General features: G+C 41.2%; 1 protein-coding gene and 1 pseudogene across 2 annotated transcripts in view; one reads left to right on the top strand and one right to left on the bottom strand.

Annotated features, from left to right (window-relative positions):
* Nucleotides 1-21,850, bottom strand: part of LOC310909267 (bifunctional heparan sulfate N-deacetylase/N-sulfotransferase 3) — a 51,049-nt gene extending 29,199 nt beyond the window's left edge. Inside the window, exons 1-2 of the mRNA XM_083860908.1 lie at nt 21,741-21,850; nt 14,277-15,403 (exon numbers count right to left, since the gene is read on the bottom strand). Coding sequence (XP_083717034.1) covers nt 14,277-15,257 — 981 coding nt within the window. The 5' untranslated portion in view covers nt 15,258-15,403; nt 21,741-21,850. The remainder of the gene's footprint in view (nt 1-14,276; nt 15,404-21,740) is intronic.
* LOC310909370 (PWWP domain-containing protein 2B-like) overlaps nt 21,498-26,046 on the top strand; it is a 199,877-nt pseudogene continuing 195,328 nt past the window's right edge. The window contains exon 1 of the transcript in view: nt 21,498-22,175. The product of the transcript in view is annotated as a PWWP domain-containing protein 2B-like (transcript). The remainder of the gene's footprint in view (nt 22,176-26,046) is intronic.

Genomic DNA, 26,046 nt, shown 5'->3' on the forward strand with positions numbered 1-26,046 from the left:
CAATATCCACCTTATTAGACCACACAAGCTTTTCTTCAGGTCTTTCCCAGGGCTCACCTGGTAAAGATCATGATCTTTCACTGCAAAGCCTGAAAACTGTCCCGTGCACAAGAGACATTCTAAAGGAACGAGCAAAATGAAGCACAGAATGGAGATAATTGAAAACAAGCTCCAGACTTCTGAAGCAGAATATCAACTGAAAAATCCTGCACTTTTGCACAGGCTGAGAGCACGAAGATCTCCAAGGAGGATTCTTATTCTAATAAAAGGCAGCAAATCTGCACAGGATTTATATGAAAACCAACCCTGAGCTGCTTGGAACCCATTCAATGAAATTATTTTATCTCTGCATGGCTAAAAAGGTAGGAGGGAAATTATCCAGCTATTCCCTTCCTGTGCTAAGGGCACACACTGCTGAGGGGAAGGGGTCCTGAGCACAACCTGACAGCCAGGTGGCACAAAGGGGCCGCTTTGCATCTTTCCCTCCACATTAAGAGCTGTAAACCATTTTTTGAGCTGAAGGTTTTATCCTGTACCTTTCTAACACCTTCCCAGCTTGTCACCTCCAGTCTAGTCTCAGCAGGACAGAAAACTAGAACGGCAAAGAAGCTTTTAAAAAAGGGAGGAGGGAGAAAGGTGGCAAGAGGCCTGAGACACTTCTGTAACAATGCAACACAGAGTTCACTTCCTCCTTGGGAATGAATTTTGCCAGTGTGGTTGGCACCTTCTAGCTTCATGTTGGGAATGCATCAGCTAATTCCAAGGGTGTACCTGCTCTGCCTGTGAAGAGGGAGGCCCCAGCCCTGCTGTGAACCACTCTGGGTACAGACAAGCCGAGCTAACATTTGAGTTGTCATGCCTATGATTATTTTCTGGGCGACTTGACATTTTACTCATCTTTCAGGTTTCTAAAAACAAAATGTTAGAACTCATGAAAAATATATAGTAGCAGATGGCATAGCCAATTACTGTGAGTTTCCATCAGAAGGAGAGAAAAGCAGGGGGACTAAAAGCCTGAAATTTCATTTCTACATGCTGTTTTTACAAGCTGAAGGTAAACTGCTGGTATTTTCTGGATATTTTATGATGGTTTATGAACAGCCCCTCCAGGCACCTGTATGAGATGTTACATAAATATGCCAGTACTGAAGATGGTATTTTAAAACCATCCAGTCAAGCCTTCATATGTTTCTAAATAATTATTTAGTACACGTTATATTTCTGCTGGTACTATAAAGGCTGGCTGCATCATCCCTTTCACGTACACAGCTCCAATGTAAAACTTTCTTTTGAACTTTTGCTATGCTCACAGACCAGGTTTAGGAAATTCCCAGTGCCAGAAGTCAAATGTAAATCTCCAACACATGATGAAAGACTCCTTTCTTCACTAATAAAAGAAATATCTCAGAAAAAGGCCCTCTTACAATTCAAGGGATAGACAAAAGTTATCAAAGATGACAGAGGCACGGACAGATGACATGTCCTGTCAAAAGCTTTTATTAAAGGACAAAACTATCTTCAAACGGGCTTCCCACTCCCACAGCCAGGAAGCCAATCCTGTCTCTTGCCCTCAAATATGTCAATGTGGTTTCACTTCAGAGTCTGCCACAGAGAAGTTACAAGTGTCAGCCTGTCTTCAGCAAACAGACAGTTGCAATTTCTTCAGCATCAACACAAATATTCAACCTCAAATGCCTTAAGTGATCAAAGGAATAAATCAAGATTGCCTTGTTGAACTCTGGTTCACCAAAGAGGAATGACGCCTTCTTTGTGCAGTCACATCAACATATTTATGACTATTTTCCTGCTGAAAAGCTGCTAAAGAACTCAGGGACTTGAAAAGAGAAATAGTTCAATATGATGGTAATTCTACTTGTAATTATGCACATTTCTACTAAATTGGCAAGCAGACAGACAGAGCCTAACTGTACTGCAGCACTAACATCTTACACTCCACATCAGTACATGCTTTCATGTCAGCAACAAATGCAAGGGCAGCTTCATCATTTTCCAGAAAGCCTTTCTCTTCCTCCTTTTTTTGGGAAGCAGATCTCATCTCTCAACGCTTGCTTGTGTAACTGTTTCACTACCTGACAACACTATCAAAGGAGTCATTAAATAAGGAATTATTTTGCTTTTGAGTAAAATTTCTACTGTCGTATTGGCTCTTCAATAAAGGCAAAGACCTTCTGAAAAGGAAGGACAGATTATTAGAAAGTGTAATGTGAAAGCACCCAAGTTAAGCAGAGCAAGCCCCTCCATGGCAGCTCTTATGCAGGAGTAGCTTTAATTTTTCCATATTGTATCTTTTCTGTAACCCTGCAAGAGAGGGAAGAAATAGAACTAAAGCCATTTTCTGAGTGGAGTTCTTGGTGTAGAGAGGTTTAATAAGCTGTAACTGATGCCAGGTCCTTTTACTCTGCACTTTTTGGGACATCACTTTGCCTTTTCCTGCTCTGAGAGTGCTGCAGAAGCTGCTGCTCAGGCACTCACACACCACCTGTCTCCCTCCTGCAGAGCCTGGGGTGTTGGGAAGCAGCACCACAAGCAGGAACAGAAGACAGACTCAGTGAAGGTCCAGCCCAAGTGCCTGGGAATCAGTGTTTTATTGGACTATTTAGCTTCTGAGGAAAAATGATTCCTTCATGATAAATTATGTATTTTGGAACATCATTAAAATGCAATGACTACTCTTTCTGTATTTCCAAGATGAGCAATTTGACACTCACTACCATAAACATTTAATCTATGCAGGAGAAAGAATAATTGCTTTGGGTATAGGGGTGTACCTGAAAAAAACATTTTATCTATCCTTCAGACAAAAGGACAAGAAAGCTTAATTTGTCTTTGTGCACTCTCTTAGCAGAGCTGACACTAGAGAGAGGGCAAGAGAAAAAACAAAGAAAACCTTCAGCTTTTTCTACAAAGCATTTTGCTGGCAGAGAACAGGCAATGCAATTTTCCCCCTAAGTGTCAATAAAGTTTAAGGCTGGAGCTCAGTTATGTGCCCCCTAAGTTTTTCAGTGCCCAATAGAAGAAAAACAATTCAGGAGCCACAACTTCATCTTAGGTAGCCAAACTTATGTGTCCACTGAAGGATCCTTAAAATATAAAGAGCACCTTTAGAAAACATTGCTCAACTGATTTCAATCAAAAGTTTTTTCATCAGGACACACTGTTTTAGATGTCACTGGGTCTTCCTTTAGAGTTGTTTTTTTATCACATACAATAATGATCTTGATGGTAGTGCAATTATGTATTTTCAAGTAATTAGGCTCTTTCATCTAGGTAAATAACTTGTACAACCAAGAGATTCAAGAAATATTTCTAACTTCCTTCACCAACTTCTCACTTCTTGGAGGCTGAAGTACCATCTAATGAGAACTGAGCTAATTACAGCAAGGTAACTTGAAGGTTATAAATACTTGGTGCCAATAGTATTATTAAACCAAAGTAATTAGCATGCTGTTTTCAGGGTTCTGTCTGAACTTCTGCTTTATTAGCTCTTAATTAAACTCTACTTAGATGAAAGAGGTTACTGTTACTAAACAGCTAAACGATCTCGTTATTTTGCAGTTAGCAGAAATAAAATCCTGCATTTCTTTTAATTAAAGGTAAAAAAAAAAAAAAATAATAATCCCAGCTCAGTTGAAACAGAGCTAATAAAACACCCAATTTCCACCTATTTTCCCCTGGATTTTGGTCAGATAGGATTCAACAGAAACCTTGCTGGCTGCATTTTTACCTAACACTTGACCTGCTTATTAAGAGGTGAGTTCTCAGAGAGTAACAGAACTCAGAGTAAAACCAAAGTGGCTCTAAAACGCATTTAGAATCTCTTGGTATTTTGAAGTTCTGGTGATGGTAGCTGAGCTGCAGTCACACAGAGCCCCAGAGCTGCGTCAGCCATAAGCAGGACAGCCCATCCCTCTGACACTGTTCCAGGTCACTTCTGGGCCACCCTGCTCTGTCTGCTCAGCCTGGCTCGTCTCCACTGCATCCCACCAGCAGCAGATAAATCCTAAGGGTTGTTCACTGATTTGTGTTGACACTTATCTGGCTCCCAGGAAACGTTAGACATTACACCTCTGCACCCCTCATTGGCCAACCCACGCTTCTGCAGCTTCACATCCTGTCTGCAAGGGTGCAGTGTTGTGTCACAGATAAAACAGTGGCATGGCTGTTCTGTCTAACGGGACACATATTTTACTGTCACCCAGCTCGGAAAGGACAGAGGTGATCCCAGCTCCACATTCATTACCCACAGCACATTTGCTCCTTATTTAAAGCTCCCTCATAGGGCAGCTCCTGCTGCAGGCAGCAGGCTCAGCAGGCAGAGGTGGCTGCAGGAGATCCCCAGCTCTGGCTGGGTCCTGTGACCCTGCTGCTGGCAGCCTGTACCTGCAAACACCACAATGACGTTCCCTAAAACCTCCTTTACCACAAATTTGATTCAAAACATGCTATTCCCAAGGTGCAATAGCCTGCAGCCCCTTTCATGCTGCTGCCTAGGACCTACTCTCCATGTCAGGTCTCCAAAGCACCTCCTTCCCTTCCTGCTCTGCCCCACACATCCTATCAAGATAAGGAACAAGAACCTCATTCCAGCCCCCTGCCAAGGGCAGGGACACCTTCCACTGGACCAGGTTGCTCCAAGCAAACTCCTCATCCAACCTGGCCTTGAGCATTTTAAGGGTGGGGTCACCACAGCTTCTCTGGGCAGCCTGTGCCAGTGCCTCACCACCCTCACTGTGAAAAACTCCCCTTTCTGATGTCCAGTATAAATCTAACCTCTTTCAATTTAATCCCTGGACTGACAGAGGCAGTTTGGGAAATAATAGTAAAAAAAATCCATTTCTTTAGGTAATCAAAGAAAAAATGTGGTGTCAGCGTTAAATATATCAAATCCAAGGGAGTGTGAATATGGCCTTCTGGAAAAACATCAGCCTTATTTTATCTTCAGTGCCAATATTCTCTGGACCTGAAAGCCTGAGCCTGGACAAACTAAGACCTGCTTCTCATCCCAAAAGGTCTACAAGGCTGTGCTTCCTGCTCAGCACAACATTAAATAACCAAGATTTCGAGAGTGAGTGAACTTTACCTATTCTTCCAATGCACACGGAATTCAAAGCATTTAAATTTCGACACTGTTTTCCCAGAGAGTAACACTGGCCACAATTACAATATAAGTCTGTTACATGATTACAGAAAAACTCAACTCCACAGACTAACAAGGCCTAACAAGCTGCTATTTAGGTACTTTGGAAGAAGTATTGGAGACTGCAAGCTATGTCTAAAATGCTGACACCAAGCATTTGTTTGCCCCTCAGCTGATACTTTTCCTCCCCCAGATCAGACTAAAACACAGAATTTGCGTTAATGCTGAGTTTTGCATACTAGAGAACAAAAAGAGTGCAAATGAATGAGGACCCAAGCCCTGTAATCCAGATAAAAGCCAAAATAAACTGGTTGCTCTCCCTGCTTGGCAAAGCACAACAAAATTACCACGTCACTGGCATATTTAATAAAGGTTATGCCACACTGATGTCACAGTTCATTCACAAAAGCTTCTTAGATGTTCTTTTTCTTCCTAATAGAGCCAAAAAGATTCCTCTGCTTCTAATACTATATCTGAATAAAAATAGCTATCTGCCTCTGTACCTATGTTTCAGGAGCTGAGGAAAACCAAAAGCTCTTCTTCCATGTTTCACCTTTACTGACAGAAAAAACCCCAATCTTTAACCAAAAAATTTCCATTTTCTCACTCTGTCTGAAAGCTCCAGGTAAGACACAGCTGGGAATTTAGTGTTCAGCTTGCTCACCAGCCAAGGGTCACAATTTATGTTTTTTTCCTTCTCTTTATGAGTAGTTCTAAAAATGTTGACTGAAATTCCCCAGCTACATCAGCACTGGTATCAAAGAAATTACAAAAAAGAAAAACCCCAAGAGAAAGTTTCCACAGAATAACAAATACACCTCTTTTCTCAAGACATACTTTCATGAATATATGTAGCCAACACAGAAGGAAGATAAAAACTTATTTCAAGTTAGCAAGAACTTTGACAGTTTCATTGGCTCCCACATAGTATCCAGTCTAAAGGATGTAACTGCAGAAAATGCCAAAATTTCAGTGAAAAAGGGGGGTGATGGTTTTGTTAGAAGTGTTAATACACACCTCACCTGCTTTCATGAGTGCTTGTGTTTCCAGAAGACAAGATTACAAAAGCTAGGTGTGCCTAGATAAACATCCCAGCTGGCAAAGTGTACACTTGCAGCCTCAAACCAACACATAGGGATCCAAGTGAGCTCTGCATTTGATTTACTCTACAAGACTGAGAACATATCTTAATGCAAATCTCCTGCCAATATTATATCCATTCCAACAGCATATTTCATACCCTTTTGCCAAATCTAATTTTTTAAGACTTACATAATCCTTCTACCTCCTTTTGGATATTAGCCTCTATTCTGCTGCTTTTATTGGCTACGCAGCCTACACTTAAATACCTCAGTGCCTTACATTAAATATTTTATCCATCCTCACTGTTTATACCCTGCAGACATCTGCAGCCTATCGGTTTCTGCTTTGGTCATCGTTACTTACTGAATTCTTTAGCCTTTATTTTTTTCATTTTTTGCTCAGATGTTTCCTGACTATTCTGGTGTCTCTAAGCACTCTCCAAATATTTCTAATCAAGTTGTGCAGAACTGAGCACAATCTAGAAACCTCTTCAGTAAGATTAAGTGGTTCACTGATGTAAAATATTTTTCACAGTCTGTCTGAATTTAAGACCAGTTTACATTACAAAACTGAGATACATTTAGTATTCATCTTCTTTTAGGATATTGTCAGGATTACCATTTTCAACATTTCTATTACCTTGAACAATGGCAGAGGAAAAGGACAAGGCATAAGAGGAACATCTTGCAGCATAAAATAACATCTTTTATAGAAATGCAAAACTGATTTTCAGCCTCCTTTTGAGTGCCATTAGCATTCTATCAAAGACAATGCTGAGGTATCTTTAGTCCAAGTCCACTTTAAAATGGAGAAGAGACACTTGACTTATTCCCAGGATTGCTAACAGTAAAAGGCAAGTAAATGGGAGCTTGAAGAAGAGCTGTGGTTTATTAGTTCCACAGAAATGCAACCAGTGATCCCAAACCAAACCTGTCTCCTCTAGAGGGCCTTTGTCATGTGAATTTACTGACCTGGGTTGGGATGAATGAGGGGAGCAATCCCCTGCACACTCACAGACTTTCTTATTTGTCCTCTCCACGGTTTCTATTTTCAAATGGATTGCAGTATAATTTCTGCAATATAAAGTGGTTTAAAATTTAATTTATTACTAATCTCAGATACGAAGCTACATTTTAAGGAGCAACACTAACTCATCTCCAGGACTGCAAAGTAAAAGAAAGAATCTCCTAAAGAGTAACTACCTCTAAAAATTGGTCATAAGGTTTTTATGGTCTGTGCACAGAAAAAGAAACTGGAATTGGAAATAGACAGGGAATTGTTATTCCACAAGGGGCTGCACATAAACTGTCAACCAACTGCTTTTCCTTGACTTGGTTTTGTAAGCATGGTCACCAAAGAATCAGTCATGGCATTGCACCGACCTTCCAGACTGAACATTAGGAGTGCCACTTCCACTCTCATTTTTCTCCCCTGGCCAGACTGTGCCTCCTTGATGTGATCAAAGAGCGGGACGGAGGAAGACTCACCTCTGGCATCATGTTTTACAGTTAATGCCTTTGGTTTCTAGATCTGTCTGCACACTTTGGTTTTATTTGTTGGCTGTGAAAGTTTTATTCAGGTCTGTTAGCAGCAGGAAGGGGATGGCTAAGTTGTCACTGAGAAAGCCCAGAATCAATCTTGCAGCAGGCACTCGTGGGCTGCTGATAAATCTGTGCATCTCTGTGTGAAGCTGTATTGCATTATTATTGTTTGTATTACTGAGGTGCTGCTGGCTGAACAAAAAAGAGCCTCTCACCAAGAGAATTTGCAATCCAAGGGAAGAGAGGGACTGACAGGAGAGCAGCTTTTGTCTTCCATGGCCAGATGGATTGACCCAAACACTGCTGACAACACTCGAGGTGTGCAGTCACATGCATTTTGTATCACACCCATGAAAATACTCACCTACATTCCTACAGTGGATACTTTTAAGTGGACAGAGGAAGATAGAGCTTGCTAACCACATGGCTGTGAGCCAAAAATGACTTCAGTGCAGGCTGGCACACTGAGTGGACATAAGCATTTGTGAGGATGTCTTTGGATGGGAAGCCTTATGCTCAAGAGTAAAGATATCTCTGCAGAATAAATTAAGTCAAGGAAAAACCAGAAACAGCATTACCAAGTCTTCAGAGTGAGACCACTTGATCTCAGGTGAGTGTCATTACTGAAGTTTTTATTTAAAAGAGCTCTTGAAACAGGAAACTGCATTGAGAACAGGAAGACACCATTGTCATATTAAGCCTAAGGACAGCAAAGTACTCACCACCACAGAGAAATACGGGGAATTTAGAAATGAAACTAAATTACTCTGAATTTCTGGAAAGATGCAGGTGACTGAAGCCACAATGCACATCATCTTACCTGGGAAAGCACCAGCAGATCCACAGAAGCCATGATTTCCTTATTTTGGTTCTATCCTGAAGACAACCAAGGAGTGTATAACCAATAGTCGGATCAGGTGCTGGGGTACAAGAGCATGAAGCAAATCAGCCTCACTGCCCTCAAAGACCTCATGGGATTTACCATGCCAAGAAACAATTTCTGCAGTCTGACAATAAAAAACTGCAGCTGAAATGCATTTTTATTCTCTTAGCTACCTGCCACTGAATTTATAACAGTAGGAGGTGGGGCAGTCCTTGATGTATCACTGTCTCAAGACTTAGCTCTGCATAAAACATTTTTAGATTTTCAGGTAGTGTTGGAACATTAAAATTAAAAACCAAACCAAATAAAAAACCCCATCAGATTCAGTTATTTCAGTATTGCAAAACTAAACAGAGGGAAAATAATCCAAAGATTCATTTTTCAAAAAAAACCCCAAATACAAAATACCTGACAAACAAGAATTTCAGGAAAACCAGAACTAATGCAAACCACTGAATTCACAGAAATGAAGGCTGCAGTACCAAAACTGCATGCACAGTTTTTGCCATCATCCACCACAGATAAACTGCTAAATTAAACTCAGCACCAAACCTATTCCATGGATTTGGTTGTGTCCAGCTCACACAGGTGCAGAACAGGACGAAGAGGCCCATGAGGAATTCCCAGCACTGCTCTGGCAGCCCCAGAAGTGTCACACCCAAAGCAGAGCCAGCTCCTCTGCATCCCTGTGGCCCCTCTCGGTCCCTCTGCTCTGGGTGAGGATTTTTATCCTGCTTTCCATTCCAAACATCAGTATGATTTTAACAAAAAAGAGCTGGGCTCTATTGAGCAGCAGTTGTATCCATCTTACTAGATTAAAATTCACAGAGGCTGGCACATGAAACACAAACTGCTTTTAGAAGTAAGATGTTATGGTAACTGACTGCTACAGTGTAATATATGCTGCTGCCCATAAAATATGTAAGATGACTTTTATAACTTCTTTTTAAGTTGTATTTTAGTTCTGAAATCTAATTCTCTACTGTCTCACAGTGTGCAATATTCCACACTACTACAGCTGACACAATATGCTCAAGTAAACCAGTCCTGCTAAGGCATCAGACAGCTACAGAGACACCCCAGTCAGTAATTTTCCTTCTCCTTGACACTTCTGAAGAACTGAATGCACTTTTCACCTGCTATTTCCAACAAGTCAGAATGAAATACCTTAGGAGCTTCAGGTCACATTAAAGAAAGAATGTTATGTGCACACATAGTAGACAAATTCCACAATGGCATGCAGCTATTACAGCTACCAGACTGGAAATGCAAAATGATTTAGCAGAACAAAAAGTTCATAATCATTAATTTCTTATGTAATTTAAAGACGTGATTAAAAAGGTTTCTGAACCTTCCCGAAGGAAAGATTTGTGGCTCGTTGGTTCTGTAGCTGACACGTTTGATGACACATCTGTCGTTTCTTTTCTGATAACCTTCTACGTGATCCTACAGATAAAGAAGCAATTAACTTAGAGAAATAAACCTCCCCCTGTGACAGGGACCATCCTTTGTCTTGACAGTTCAGGCTTTCTGCACCTTTTAGCCCTCCTGCCTTAACACAATATATATGGAAGATTCTTTTCTGAGGCAAATATTTAGGTCATTCCTATGCAAGAAAAACCGAACAGCCACGGGCCTGGATTTTTTAAAATTTATAGCCAAGTGGTCTGCTTTGCCTTGGGAAGTTCTGCTTTCTTTCCATGACTGCTGCACAGGGTGAAAACACACTTAATGGGTTTTAAATAACTGCAATAATTCAAGCAGTGCTGACTAATGTGGATGAATTTAATACAGGGGATAAACAATTAGCTCTTAGTGGGGAAATCTGTTATTAAACAGAACTATATTAAACAAAAGGTTAGGCCACCAATGTTACTAAGAAAGTAGCAAAGAAGTGACAGCACTGGCTATGGAAAATGGAAGAGGACTAATCTGACCAAATACACTAAAAGAAGCACTGCCCCAAGCACTCCCAAGCCAGAATGATACATAAGGATCCATCATCCCCCTCCAATAATGGATACGAAGATTTTTCCTTGGCAATAATAAAGAATAACTACAGGTATAGACAAAGGTTAGGCTTACTTGAAGAGAAGAGATCTTGACTTCAATTCAGTCTCTTTTGAAAAGCACACAAAGGACCAGACAGTCGAGAGGAGCTCACACAGCTAATTATTAGGAAAAAATATTTTGGCAGTGTTCTAATTTTTCATTTGAAAAATGTGATTAACTCTCAAGGAACTCCAGAAAGTGCATGTACTGGGGAAAGGAAGGGAAAGGTAGATGGCCTAGACCACCAGCACAGGACAAACTGTCATCAGGAAAAAAAAAAAAAATCACATTTATTCCCCCCCCCCGCCCTTTTTAATCAGCTGCTTCTCCTTTGAAAAATCTCAGTGCTTTATAGTAATAAAAAATTTCACAAAGAGTAAGTGGAACCAAAAAAGATACTAAATTAGTAGAGTGTCAGCCAGGACAATCACGATCTATTAAGATAAACTTATTCTGTGGATATCTAAATAGATTATTCTCTGTACGTCCATTTAAATGAATTATTTGCACTGCACAGGCTCTTAAGCCTTTCTAAAAGAAACAAGGAAAATAAAATATAACATTGTCACAACCTAATGCTCCCTCCTGCCTGACAGACAATAGAAAAGAAAAGAAAAAAAAAAAAAAACCTTAATGAAAAATGACTGTTGAGTTGATTATTACCAAGCTTATTTTCAAAGTGGGAGGCAATTAGACCCTGGAAACATTCTCTTCCATTATTTCTATTATACCAGAGGAAGATAAAGCACATAAATATAAGGATGAATGGTTATTGTGGATGCACATGCCAGCTACTCAGTATCTTACACAGAAGAACCAGGTTCTATCAGCCCAGATGTTACACAGAGACAGGCAAATCTCTAACAGGTATTTATTCTAAAAACTTGAACCACTGTTTCAAGTTGTTGGGGTCCTTTTTTTTTAAAAAAAAAAAATTGAAGAAGCTGTGGTGAAACTAGAATAAACTTAATCTGCTGTTTAACAAAACAAAGCATTTACAAAAGGATTTAGGTTGATACCTAATGTTTGTGAAAGATTTTCAGAAGGGCTCTTTAGTGTTCCTGACACTAAAGGTACTCAAGCTGAAGTACCATCACTCTGCCTCCTCTTCAGAGGCAGAGAAGACACTCATTTTAGAGGGTCTGCTTTTAATTTGACCTCTTCTGAGGTCAGTATATAACACTGAAAAAAATTACCGTTAAACCTTATAACAGCAATTTTTCTAAGTGCTAAACTCTATTTCGCACACCCTAAAGGAGTGGGAAGTTAAGCCTCAATGGGTTAAGGCCCCAAATATTAACTATTCTGGCCACTTTAAATCTAACTTAGATATCTAAAGAAGAAATTCCTTTGAAAGCACATGCAGTCAGGATCTCTCTCCTTGGAGACAGTCACAAGGCACCTGGCCATGGCTCAGCTTGAGCAGAGGGTTTAGAGCAGATCACCACCAGATTTTTGCTACCGGTTCTGCACTGACCTTCCAGATTCTGAACTCTGTCCTATCCACAGAGCAGTCAGAACCAAGCCTAGAGGTCTTCTGGCTCTTGGGAGATCCCTCAAGTTTCAAACTGATTTGCATTAATAGAATACTGGTAGAAACATTCACCTTACGCTCTTCCAGCTCACAGCCCTGGCAGCTGTGAGTACATCCAGAAAATATTAACAAGGAGATATGTCAAACAAAATTAAGTCACAAGAGAGTATCCTCCTCGATTCTACGTTGCCAGCAGTTAAAATATGTGCTTAGTGGGAATGAGCTAATCTTGAGTACTGAAATGATACGAAGTCTACATTTACAACCTCTTTTCACACTTGGAGCACCCAATTCTCCGTCACAGTCACTCCAGCAGAACTCTGTAGCTCAAAGCTCCTGTTTAATGAGATGTCATTTATCTGCAAATACACTTTACAGTAATGTATTTCCAACTACTGCAAATTGATTTTGTTTCATTCCTTCCACACGTCATTGTGCCACAGAGAATAACTCCTTTGATATTAATAGTAATGAAGATGCATTGCATCTGACAGCCCTAACAACATGTTTAATACAGTGTTTTAACTGTAAGTAGATGAAGGATCAAAAGGGAGCACTTTTCTCAGGTTCCATTGTTTCAGAACACAGTTCCGTATAAATGAAATTATCCTACTTAAAAGTTATTTCCACTTTGATATTACTTCTATTTAATATGACAGTTTTATTTTGGGAAGATTACTTTTTGACATTCTGCAAATTATTTTCCCCAAACAATATGGTTTATCCTTCTGTATCTGCTGTAATCACATTTGTCTCAATAGTCTCCTGTTCCTGGTATATAACTCTGGCAATTAGACAACCTAACTTATTTTAAAATGACAATCCTGAGGTGTCACCTGCAAAGAGGAACAATACAAAGCATGCTGTCTCTGACTGCTGTTGCCCAACACAGTGACTGATTCATTCAGGCTTTATTTCACTCACTTTGTTAGCAGAAAGTGCTGCTTGTGCAGAGTGACACAAGTTCTGCCAGGTCTGACTTTTTTTTCCTGCCACCTGAGTTGGCATTTAGGAGACTCCCCAAGCAGGCTCACTCACCTAACTCAAACACGGCCATTGTGTTCTCCACAGGAAACTGCACCTTTATATTTGCTCTCCCCAAGCAATTTGTCTGCCTAAGGAAAACACCTACTTAATAGGAAGGTAAATCTCATTTATAATTGCATGTACAGAGAATGTTCTGGAAAAGAGTGTGTGCTGCAGTTTTAAAGCAAATGAAGAGTCTAACTCCAGGGTCAAACCTCTAGCTTAAGGAAGCACTGTATGCAGAGTTGCTGTAGCTTGACAAATATATTAATATTGAAAAAAACCCAACACTTGGTTAAAAATGAAAGAAAAATCACCCACTGCATGCAGTGCTGTCCTTGCCTTTCCTCCTTGAAGTTCCTCATTCCATTAAAGTTCTAAGAAGACATTTTTCCTTATTTTTAGCACAAACAGAGCAACAATCAGTATGTTACAGATTTTTAGCTTCTAGACCAAGTGGAGAAAAGTCACCTCCTGCAACCTTTGGGACAACACTCCTCACAAAAAGCACGTAAGAAATACTTACAGGAAGAAATAATGTTAAGATGTTAGTGCTACTGACCAAAAACTACCACCTCACTTGAGCAGCACAACAAAGTGGAAAAGGACCTTCAGGAACGTACAACTGCAAACATCAAAATGGAAATTGTCAATCATTTCGTGACAGAATGAACTTTCAACAACAATATTAACACAAACCCTCCTTGTAAGCAAGCAAGCAAAACAGAGATGAGAGAGGTGAAACTCTGCAAGCAACTCCTGACATCCAAACCTATTTCAAACAGCCAATAACCCAGCCCATTCTTCAAAGCTTATGCTGACATTTACTGTTGCTCACCATATTTACCTCCTGCTCGTAAGACTCTCAACGTGTGCATTAAATACAAACAGCTCCTGGGTGGAGGCCTGAAGTTCCAACCATGAACAACTATTCACTCTCAGATAAAAAAAATTCACTTTGCTGTAATGACCATTAATTAGTCTGTGCAAGTACTTTACCTGTACATCATTGGTGTTCATCCTCGTCCCGTCCTTGCCAACGAAGATATCATCTATGTCAACCAGAATGTACCTATCCAAGGACAGTGTGAGCTTCTTTCCAGAGAGGAAAGAGATGGCATCTATGAAAATCAGCTTGTGCAGCCAAAAATTCAAGTTATTGCCGAAAAGGACCCGTTGAATCCCATCGTGGAGCCCCAGGTCATGAATTACTGTGGCATAGAGAGCACTTAGAGCAGCAGGTGGAGGAAAGTTTTCTGGTGCCTTTACTTTTGCAAATATCACTGGTTGATAAGCTGTGTGATTAATCTGGAAAACAGCCCAGTCATTTCCAAGCAAGGGCCCTTTCTCAAGCTTAGAAGGTTTAGTCAGGTGGAGCAGTGGGGAATGAGGGTTAATGCAACAGTCCTTAACACCCAGATTGCTGTGCACATGGAAAGGAAACCCCTTCAACTGAAAGCTCTGCAGGCTGTTCTCATTGCCTTTGTGAAATCCAATCACACCTACACCATATTCTGTACAGTACTTATCTAGGAGGCCTCTGTTCCAAGAGTCCATGCTCACGTACTTTAGAATATTTTCATACACTATGAGGGCATATTTGCCTTTGTTTTTGTCTATAAGCACTGGGAGGTCACCTTTCCCAGATGCAATCTCGATGTGAAACTGAAACCTGCTAGATTCCAGGATGGTTATTATGTCTTGGCCTAACGTTGAGTACTGGCTTTCCACAAACACCAGCACTACCAGGTCTGTCCTCAGGGGATCAACAGGCTTCGTGGTCTTCATCTCCATCAGCTTGTATGGCATCAGTTGAGGGTCACCACATTCCACTTCTGAAGAGGTTTCAGGAAGTTCATTTTCCTGTTTGTAGCCGTTGTACAAGTAGTAGGCAGAAATAACTATGCTCACCATGCAAAAAGTGGCCAGCAAAATTACTGTTCTTTGAAAATGTCTGTGAAGTTTCAGGATAAAACTCATGGTGTTTACTTGCCTTAGAAAGCTCTCAACAGCAGCATGAAAAACAAACACAGATTCTCAACAACTTGTTCCAGTCCTCTGAAATATTTATGTCACCATTGCACCACACACATCTATCTTCCACAGAGCTTTACTGAAGGCATAGTCTAGAAGAAAAGAAAATCATAGATTTAATTGAAGCGTCACCTTGGGAAGTATCATCAGCTTAAACTAACAGGGAGCAAAGAAATTGCTGCCAGCCGCAGGTTTGGAGCCCAACAGCTCAAAATTTTGCCATAATATATTTTTTCCTGCTCCCACTACCTGCCATGTGCATTTGAAGGTCTCTAAATCTCACTGGCTCCTCAACTCAGAGGATCAAAAAAAGTAGGTAGAGGCACTGAAAAGCATGACATAAAAGCAAAGAATTTCCTGTGTTTTAGAAATTCTTTTTACCTAAAGATGAAAGTTAACTCCAAGTAGACAACTGCTAACAATGGAAGTATTGAAGAAAACTTATAACCTTCTTCCTTCTACCCCTAAAAAGCTGGAGGAACATGAATAAACAAATTCTACCTTGTATTAGATTTTTGAAAAACCAAGAATATGCACATCCTAACTGCTGTACAAATATATACTGGCACACTCTATATTGTATCTATTATAGGAATGGTTTTAAAGCAAAATTTCCTGCAACATTAGAGAAAAACAAAGTATTTTTCTGGACTATGGACTTTTGCAAACTGTTAGAAGCACTTTGCATTGAAAAAACCCATACAATCATCAAGCTCTTAAATCTGAGAAGAGAAAGTAATAAATCAAGTTAAACCTAACAGGCAGATCACCTAAGGATATACTTATGCTTTATCTTGCACTTAAGGAAAGAGCAATTTTTTCAAGCCAGCAGTACAACTGCTGTCAAAACTCCCTAGTAAAACAACTGGATGGCGTGACAAGCATAAAATAACAATCATAAGCCATAAACAAAGGCTCAAAGCAGATTTTGAAAAATATTAAGTGTGTGAAGATCTAGAACATGCCACTGTAACTTCAATGTACTTTGCACCTGGGTCCATTTGGACATGGGATTAGGACAAGGTGTGGCATTAACATGGTCATTTCCCAACTGAGAGCTTAATCCTTCCATTCCGGGCTGGGTTTTTTTCTTAATCCTGCATTGTAAGCAAATTGGTCTTTCACTCCAGATTTTCAAAAAGAGCTAAAAAATATGATGTATTTAACCGTACCTATGTAATGTCCACAAATTTGATGAAACCCTGAAGATAGATCTTCCTAGTGCCATGATGAGCATAAAGTAAAAACAAATGAGAAAAATCAGATGAGGGGAAAAAAACTCCAAGGCATTCTATTCATCAAAACTGCAAAATTCAGCATGAAGAGCAAGCGTATGTGAGTTGTCTCATTCATAGTTAAGATTCATAGCAAGATTCCTGCTGTCTGGATAGATTCTACTCTGGATAGATTTTACTCTTCTCATCTTCTACTCATAGACACCTGTTTATCAACCCCTTCTCTTCTGGGAAGATTTAAATCCAGCCTTGAACCTTACCTGCAGCTGCACAAAGCTCAAAGCTTTTGGGCAGGAGACCTGCCTTTCCCCCAGGCTCACTAATCAGTTTTAGACTGAAATCACAGAACCCCAGCTTCCCAGTTTCTACCTGAAAAAAAACCCTGAAGAATGCAAAAAGATCAAACAACAATATAGAAGTGTACCTTTAGAAGAACTCAACATTCTTAAACACTGAAATGTCCAATCCTTGCTACACTAGCTTCAAGAACATCATTCTAGATGGCATAACAGAGATATTTAATACGGTAACAAATCAAGTGACAAAGAGAGGTTCTATCCTGAACGAGTTAACACCAGAGAGAGGTTTCCAGACAGATGATTTTTCATTGCACACACAAAGGGTTCTCTTCATTTTGCTTTTCCAACTCAGCTGCCTGAATGCCAAGAAACACGTAATTTTAGTGCCTAAAATTAACACTGACTGTATTCTGTATAAGAGCTACTTCTCTTTGATAACCACAGACCTGGCTGGTCTAGATACAGAAAAAAATGAGAATTGACACTGACCTAAGCTCATAGCAAGGAAGGGCTGATGAGGCAGAGCTGCTTGAACTGGATATTCCACAAGGCTTGCAACCCAAGAGACATTTGCAGCAAGGACACAGTTCCTATTGCCATTCCACAGAGAGGAAAATCTGGAGCCAGCCCAGAAACCTGTGTTTTCTTCTAGAAAAGCCTCTATCATCATATCCTCAGCTCCTAATTGCATGTACTCCCTGGGACTACAGAGTGTAGCTGTAAGGAGGAGTGGTTGGAACTGCCAAGACAGATGTGAGGTCCCACTGTGAGGAATTCTCTGAGGCAGCAGGACACAGCCAGACTTGGCACACTCCCTGCTGGAGACAGTTGGGAAGAGGGATGGAACAGAGCAAGGCACAAGCTTTACATGCACGTTCTCCTGTGTCAGCCTGAGGCTTATGTAATTTTCACTCGCTTGAGGACTGGTTTGCCTGGCAGGAGTTCAAAACAACACGGGAAAAAGAAGAAAACAAAAAATTCAAAGAGAAGGTGCATTTTTACCGTATCAACAGTCTCAAAGCCTTGACAAGGTGGAGATGCTTTCCTTGAGTGACAGCAGCATTTCCCCCTGAGCAATGGCACTTGCTGGATACTCTGGTGCCGTATTACAGCAGCACCCTGAAATAACTCCCAGTGCACCCCCTTGGCAGTGACATGGTTGGGATGCACCACATACTGTGGGACCCACGGAGGTCATGCCAGGGACCTGTATCACATCTCTAGATGTGGCTTCAGGGAAGATGGTCCTTGCTCACTGTCACTTCCTACAGTAAAACCAGACAAGAGGTGGAATTCTCAATGGATCTACAGTGAGTAAGCTGTGAGAAGTGGCATTTCAGAAGAGGACAGCACTTGTGGAGTCTTACTTTCATGACAAAAGAACGTGATACTTTACCAAAGAAAGGAAAACTCATGACAGGTTCAACAGCAATAAAAATATCCAAGTGTAAGAAAAAGGCTTAAAGGAAAAAACAGAAAGAGCCTAGAAAAGTCTTCACAAGAGTTCAAGCTTGTTAGTATTTCAGTGAAAAAACACGAAAAAGACCCATAGATAACATAAACAGTCTCAGCTCTTTTTGAGTTCTACAGTCATGTGGAGTTCAGTGACACAGGAATATGGTCCCATCCGTACCCCAAAGCACTTGAAAGCAGGTGTCAGATATTATATGAACCCAAAGTTCTGTAAAGCCGATGCTGCAATCAATTTTACCTATAAAATAATTCATATGGTACTTTTCCATGGTCTGAAGCAATAAAACTCCCCTGTTTGTCTTTTTATCTAGAACTTTATTGCTTTATAGAAGAACCTGCGTTTGATCTCCTACAAGCTGCATTTGATTTCCTATTCTGCATTTCCATGCCACCGTGTTAAAATTCAGACCAGAACCTTTTACCTCTGCTGATCGAAGCAGGAGGTATCAAAATGCTCCTTTAAGGTGAAAATTAGCATCTTTGAATATTCAGAATTTGGTTTTTAACTTACAGACTCACTGTGGAGAAGATCTTGCTGAGAGAAAGCTGAGTCATTGGAAGCAAGTCTTGCATTTTATGAACACAGACAGCAAGGCTCAATGTTCTTGTCATCTACTGCAGAAGTGGTTTCTGCGGCCCAGAACTGGCTCACATGGAAATCCCTCTGGTACAGGAAAGAATTATCACCTTATTAAGCAGAAGATTTACCATTCTGAACAGCACTGCTGGGCAGTCACAATCACAGGCATTTGCAGGCAACCAGCAGGAAGAAGATGCATTTGAACAGAGACCTTCAGTTTGGATTGGTTTGGGGGTTTATCATTTGCTCTGCTTGTTCTGTTTCAGGTTTTTTTAATTCACTAGCAAAGTAGCACTGATGACAGAACAAATACTGTGAGGAACCCCATAGACCTGAAGCACACAGTGAGTTCCTACCACTTGCAGCTTTCTTTAGTTGGTTGTTCCATTGGTAAAGCACAAATGACCAAATTCTTGGCTTCTCTAAATCATTTCACCCTGATAAGCCTAAAGGAAACTCTTCCAGGAGACAACACTGGCTGGGAATGCAGCCCACTACATTCTTCACAGAGGTTCTCAATCCAGTAAAAACAAATGCTCAACTAAGAAACTAGCTACCTGCATAGGCTCATAAAACTGCACAGAATTTAAAATAATAATAATAATTTTTTTTTTTTTAAATTGAATCATGAGTATCAATACAATTTTTAGAAGGACAAGAAATTTTATTCTGCTGTGTTAATATGAAGATTAAAGCAATGGGCTCAACTCAACTAAAATATCCATAAATGAGTGAGAAACGGTTCCCAAATCAAATTTATCAAAGCCCAGGTAAGAAAATTCTGGTTTAGTTTTACCTCAGGCCTGTGCTAGGGCAACTGATTACTGTGACCCTTCATTAAAGCTGGGTCATACTTACAGGTAAAATCATACTTTTAAGGGGGAACAAAAATCCTTTTCATCAAGAACTGTTAAATAAAGCTAGCTCTGGATTGAGCAGCTATCAGTATTATTCAGTTAAATTACTTTTGTCTGGGGACATATTTTTAATAACTTTCTTCTAATAATCCCCATCACTATATTCCCATTCAGTTCCTTACCAACCTGGACACTACCACAGTGCTGGTGATATATTACATGAAGGATGAGTTTTAAATAAGGAGCAGAAAAAAAGGAGGCATATTAGCATATTACTTTAGACATTTAAATCTCCACTGATCAGAACGCTGTTTAACTGCTTTGAACACAGAGGTCTGCTCTGGCCGGTCACTATGACATCTGACTTCAAAGGAAGTATTCTGAAGTCGTTTCAGTGTTACCAAAATGGAAATCTTTGGATACACAAATGAAGCAGCAAAGTACAACCGAACACAACCAAAAACTGGGGTGAACAGCAGGGCTCAGATTTTTAAATCAGCAACAAAAACACCAAAGTAGCCTCCAAACAATGAGTGCCCCTACCTACAGCATTATTTTACTGACTAAAGTATTCAAGCAGCACCAGCTCAAATGAGTAAATCCAGACTGAGAGAGAGACCTTAGATCAACATATTAAAAAGACATTTTCAACTTGTAAAAATTGAGATGAGAGACATGAGCTTGCAAGGGAAGTCTTTGAGACCCTTTAATATCACATAACAAACCCTGGAATGTGTGAATATTGGAGGGCTTACATTCACTCATAGCTGTTAGAAAAAAAAAAAATAAAAAGGGAATGGCTTAGGCAGCACAACAATCCTAGTGGGCAGAAATTCTTTTTCAAGTCCTTGAGGTGAGCAGTTCTCAGTTTCTACTGTACCTGTGATATCCTTAGCTCCATGCTGCATTGCCTAATGCAGCACTACAGACCCTTACAGGATAGAGATTCGTGAATTACAGATCATCAAGAAAAAATATTTATAAAGATCAAATATATGATACTTAAAATTTGCTTAAAAGGCGGCTTTGGAAATTTCAACAGTACACAGAAGTTTGGTTTAGTCTTCAAATTACTACTTCACCTTCATACAATGCTTTCTACAGAAAGATCTTTAAGCTCTTGCCGTCACACAATTTTTCTGAGATAAGCCCTGTTATTTTTCAGCAATTGCAGAACCACCACTATCTAAAAAGTAAATGATTTGCTCAAGGTCCCTGAGATAAATGTCCAGCACACTGCCTGGTCCATGCCCATACCATTTCCTCCCCTCTCTTTTCTCCCCCAGCTGTCAAGTGTGAAGAGTTAATAAAGCAGAGTTCAGCACCAATCCTTCCCAGACACCTGACTGGCCATGCTGACAGAGACAGAAACCTTATCCCTTTAAAACTTACCATTTTATTAGGGAAGAGAAAACCTCACCACACCAAAACCTGAAGGAATTATCCAGCACATCAGGATTGAATAAAAGTTTCCTGCCATTTCCCGAGGGTCGCACATGCCACTGAGAACCGAGCAGCGGCACGCACCAATTTCTGACGGGATTCGGGGACTCCGAGCAGCTACAACCACCTGAAGTTATGAATAATCACCGCACCAGGCTGATAATTTTGCTCGGCGACAGAGCCACCACCAATTCCCGCAGACACTAGAGGGCAACAACGTTGCGCAGAACAATTCGCCAGGAGAGCGAAGGGGAAAAGCCGAGCCGCTGTGGGGCTGCTGCGGGGACCGCGCCGGGCAGATGCTCAGCAACAAGAAACACAAAACCAAACCCAAGAAACACCAGACGACGAGCCCGCAAACGCTGTCTCCACAGCGGGAGCCCTCAGCGCCCCGTCCCGCCGCGCTCCGGGCCCGGGCGGTGCCCGCAGGGGAGCAGGACCCCGCGGGCCGCTCGGGCACAACTTTGCCGGGGGCTCGGGGCCGGCCGGCGCCGATTTGTGCGGCTTTTACCGCGCCCGGCACCGCCCGCCCCGCTCCTTACCTGCGGGCGCGCTCCCACGACATGTCCCCGGATCCTGCCGCCGTCGGTGCCCTCCGCAGAGCCTCCGACGGGAGAGAGAGCCTCCCACGGGAGAGCCGCCGGCACTCGGCGGGCGCGGAGGTGCCGCCGGGGGTGCAGCACCGCCCGGCAGCCTCGCCGCGCCCTCCCGGAGGAGGAGGAGGAGGAGCCGCGCTCGCCGGCGAGGGGCGGGCGGGGGCTCGGCCGCACCGCCTCCCACATCGCCCGCCCTCCTCCGGGGCTCGGCGGGGTCGGGGGTGCTGCGGCCCCGGGCCCTTCTCAGGCTGTTCCCCCCCTCAGGCCGCTCCCGCTCTCAGCGACCCGCCGGCCTCGCCCCTCACGGCAGCTGCGGCTTCCCCCCTCCCGCGCTCCCTCAGCTGTGGGGTTCTTCATCCACACATCCTCATCTTAAATAAAGTATTACTATATATATATATATATATATATATTATTTTCGCTCCTCCGAAAGCAGTTTAGGAAGCCCCCGCTGCAGAGGGAAGTTTAACTCACAGCCTCACACCGAACCCCTCGCTTTAGGTATTTCTGAGTCGCTCTAAAGGTGGAAATTCCGTGAGGTCAATTACGTTTTGTTAAGGCAATGTAGGGTTAAAATCTTGAGAGAACGCCAGTTAGTGTGTTCGCAGCCTCGCCGCTTTTCTTTATTGAATTTTCTAGCCCTATGTTAAACACAGTTAGTCCCGCTGTGTTTTTTCACTGATATCCCACATCCCTCGCCCCGGAGATGGAGCTGCTCCATTACTGCGGGTGAGGGAGTTACGAGTCCCTGTCCGAACTGCATTAGCTTTCACAAATGGGAAATAAAATTAATAAATTTTACAAGTGCCCTCTTGATCTAGCTAATTTAGCTCACAATTGCCCGGTGATTGTTAGCTCACCTAATGGCTGACAGTTCAATACATCGGATTAACTCCGTCGCTGGCGCTTGTCTGTCCAAACCTTCCTCTCTGTGACCAGCTCAAGGCAAAAACTTAAAGGAGAAAAGCAACAATCACCCCAACGTTGCTTTTCCAAACATCAGGAGAATTTATGGCTCTTAATTCAGGAATGCTCTTGTTTACTTTCTCCTCTATTTCTCCCTTTTATTCTCATGACACAATAAATACCCCAAATTTTACTGTCTCCTAAGCTGCAAAACAGTGCAAGGTCCATGAGCTAGACTTAGAGTAGAAAAGAGAACTTGTCACAAGGACTTACTATGCGTGAGGTTATCAATCCCTGGAACTGAGTCTCCATCTGAAATCCTGTTGCCCTCTCAGTATTCTACAGAAAGGGATTTTCTCACAGATTAAGCTTCTCAACAGGGTGAATATTCTGATACAGTCTTGTTTTGGAGACTCTCTATTACGAGAGGGATTTTTCCTACAACAGGAAACATTGGGTTGGAAGTCAGCCACAAGTGACTGAAATTCTCAGCTGTGAGTTCAAACTCAGGTTCCCCTCCTACCTTTCTCCCTGAGCAGCTGTTTTTAGGTCACCACTGGCCAACCTGGACAGAAAAGTGCTGGAGATGCTTGTCCTTGGAAGCACTTGGTTGCTCACAGAGACGTGCCAGACACCTCACAGCTGAGGCTGCGGCACTGCACATCAGCTGCAGCACTGAGCGCTTCTGGCAGGAATATTAACAGCTTTTATCTTTCTTGGTGCTACTTTTCAGGTTTTTTGCTCTTGAGCTGTCAGAGCGGCGTGAACTGGGAGTGATGTCTTAGCCATTCTTTGAGCAATACATCTTAAGACACCGCTGACTGCGCTTCTGGCCAAGATTTCTGCCTGGCACACAGCACTTCACAAAAAAAAAAAAAAAAAAAAAAAAAAAAAAAAAAAAAAAAAAAAAGAAACCCAACAAAAAAACCCCACAAACCCCAAAACAAAACAAAAAACACCAAAAAACCCAAAACCTAGGAAAATGAGTTGTAAATCCAGACAAGAAATTAGGGAGGAGGAAAACCTACTGAACTGCAGGCAAAACAGAGACACATCTAGACATGAACTGAGGACTCAGCTGCCTTCTTTACTGCTGGCCTCTACACATGAATGCTCCCTTTCCCATTCATGATTTTCTTCCAACTCTTCACCTGCACTACGTCCTTCTGCATCATCAGCGATCCGTCTTCCTCAAATGAACTGAATCCCACCTTGTCTCAGGGTCTTACCAATTTCAGGCAATTACTGCAAGGAACAGTTCTAACCATTGGATGGCTCATCTGCAGATGAGCTCTGGGTCTCACTGAAACCTGTGCAAAATTTGGTTGTTTTTGGTATGGTGATCATTACTACAACTCCCAGCACGAATGGCTCATGCAATAGACAGATTCATTATGCAGCACATCAGAAAGGTCATTCTTTGGAGTGTTACTGTTCTAGTAATAAAGAAATACTTTATCCAGTCCTGCCATTTCAAAGTTTAGAAACATCATTTAACCCAACTCTCATTTTTATTTGTATTGTTTTTGTTGGCATTTTCTTGCAGGAAGCAATTAAATTGAGAAAGGTATTTGAAAACAAGGAGTATCAAGGCAGCTGCCTGTTATTAGTCATTTGATGATTACCTTTTTAAAGCTTTTACAAATGTTACTAGTCAAAAGGCTAACTTACTGTAGATTTATAATGCTCTTTGGATTAATCAGAAACTTGTTAAACAGGGAAAGGTTTTCTTTACTAGTTTAATCTATATGATGAGGAGAAAAATGTGCCCTAAGGTTTAAGAAATGCTTGTGGTCAAAAATGTAATCAGCTAAGAGGCTATCTCAGAGAAAGGAAAACCCCAACACTGTTCAAGTTTACAACTGAGCTTTTTCCCTGACATTTTTCCATTATTGTTATTACCATACCCCTCACTTGTGAAGTGTCTAATGACTATTCTATAACAAGCAATGCAGGAAGCCAGCCACACTTACGGATTTTCCCTGTAAAGCCACTAGCTTTCAGATGGAAAACCCATTTATTGCTTCTTTTCAGAACTTTCTGTTTAATTTTCGACACCTTAGCCTAAAAAAACCCCCACTATCTGCATACATTGTAGTAACATCTTTCAAACCAGTGGAAGGAAGTTGCTAATTACATGCCGTGGGTGCTGACTGCTTGGCAGCAGAAAGGCAGTTTTATCTCCAGGCTTAGAATAAACTATTATTATAAATATGTTTTATTCCACGTTAATCAGGGTATTGAGACAAGACGATCAGATGGCCAGCTCTGGAATTGGAGAAGTTCAGGAATTCATTAGGTGTGTCTGCTGGAAGCTGTGAACCCACCCTTTACCGCTCAAGTCATGTGAAGTCTCAAACAGATCCATTAATAAGGAGGACTGAGCATTTTCTGTTGCAATTTACCAGGAAATTTGCTTATGAAAAGAGAGAAAAGACTATTCCTTCCCAGTAGATCAGGGTCAGAGGTTCCAAGTTAATAAATATAAAATAATATTAGCAGCATTGATTCAGAATGTATTAATTTTAGTGAGTTCTTTTGAATGTATTTCAATTTGAGTGAAAGCTCCTTAGCAATATTGAAATTGGTTACAGGAAAGAGATAATGGGGATGGAAGGAAATTAAAAAAAACCCCAAGTCTCTATAAGCACAATCAACAATCTGAAGCATCTTTGCCCTTTTAAAGAAAGTAACGTGTCATTAAAACTTCTGTTAAAAATTGATTTTAGAATATATAATAAAATAGGGCTAAGAAGAATTTGTATTATTACCCTAAAGTAAATTCATTTTCCACACCAATAAGAAAGAAAAAGTTCTAAAATGGTCTTGTACATTGCAAAGAGGGAAAACATTAAACTGCTATACCCAGCACTTCAGCTGAGCAATAATCCAAACACTTCCCAAAGCAGAATGTCATTCACAGTCAGCTGGAAAAATCATAATAGTTTCATCTTTCCTTTCCCTTAGCAGAAGTAACTCTGGAGAAAATGGGTAATTTAGCTGAATTTTTTTTTTTTTTTTTTTTTTTTTTTTTTTTTTTTTTTTTTTTTTTTGAGAAAAGCAGCATGCTTTAGCACTGCCTTCAACTTCCTCACACCCTTCCCTTTATTCTATATAAAAAAAATTCCCTCCTGCCTTCTGTGCTCCTGAACACACAGCATTCCCTGTGGCAACAAACAAAGAGCAATAAACCAGAGGAGTTTGCACAGGAGTGGGAGGTTACTCAGCATGCAAAGTAACGCTGCAGGATCGATGACACGACTGTCTGCTCCAAACTGAGAGCTCATCAGCTAAGAATCACTGAGGTGAGAAAGGACGTGGGAACCAGTCAAAATTAGGGAATAAT

Source organism: Zosterops lateralis (genome assembly GCF_965231275.1).
Source record: "Zosterops lateralis genome assembly, chromosome: 5".
Classification (NCBI taxonomy): domain Eukaryota; kingdom Metazoa; phylum Chordata; class Aves; order Passeriformes; family Zosteropidae; genus Zosterops; species Zosterops lateralis.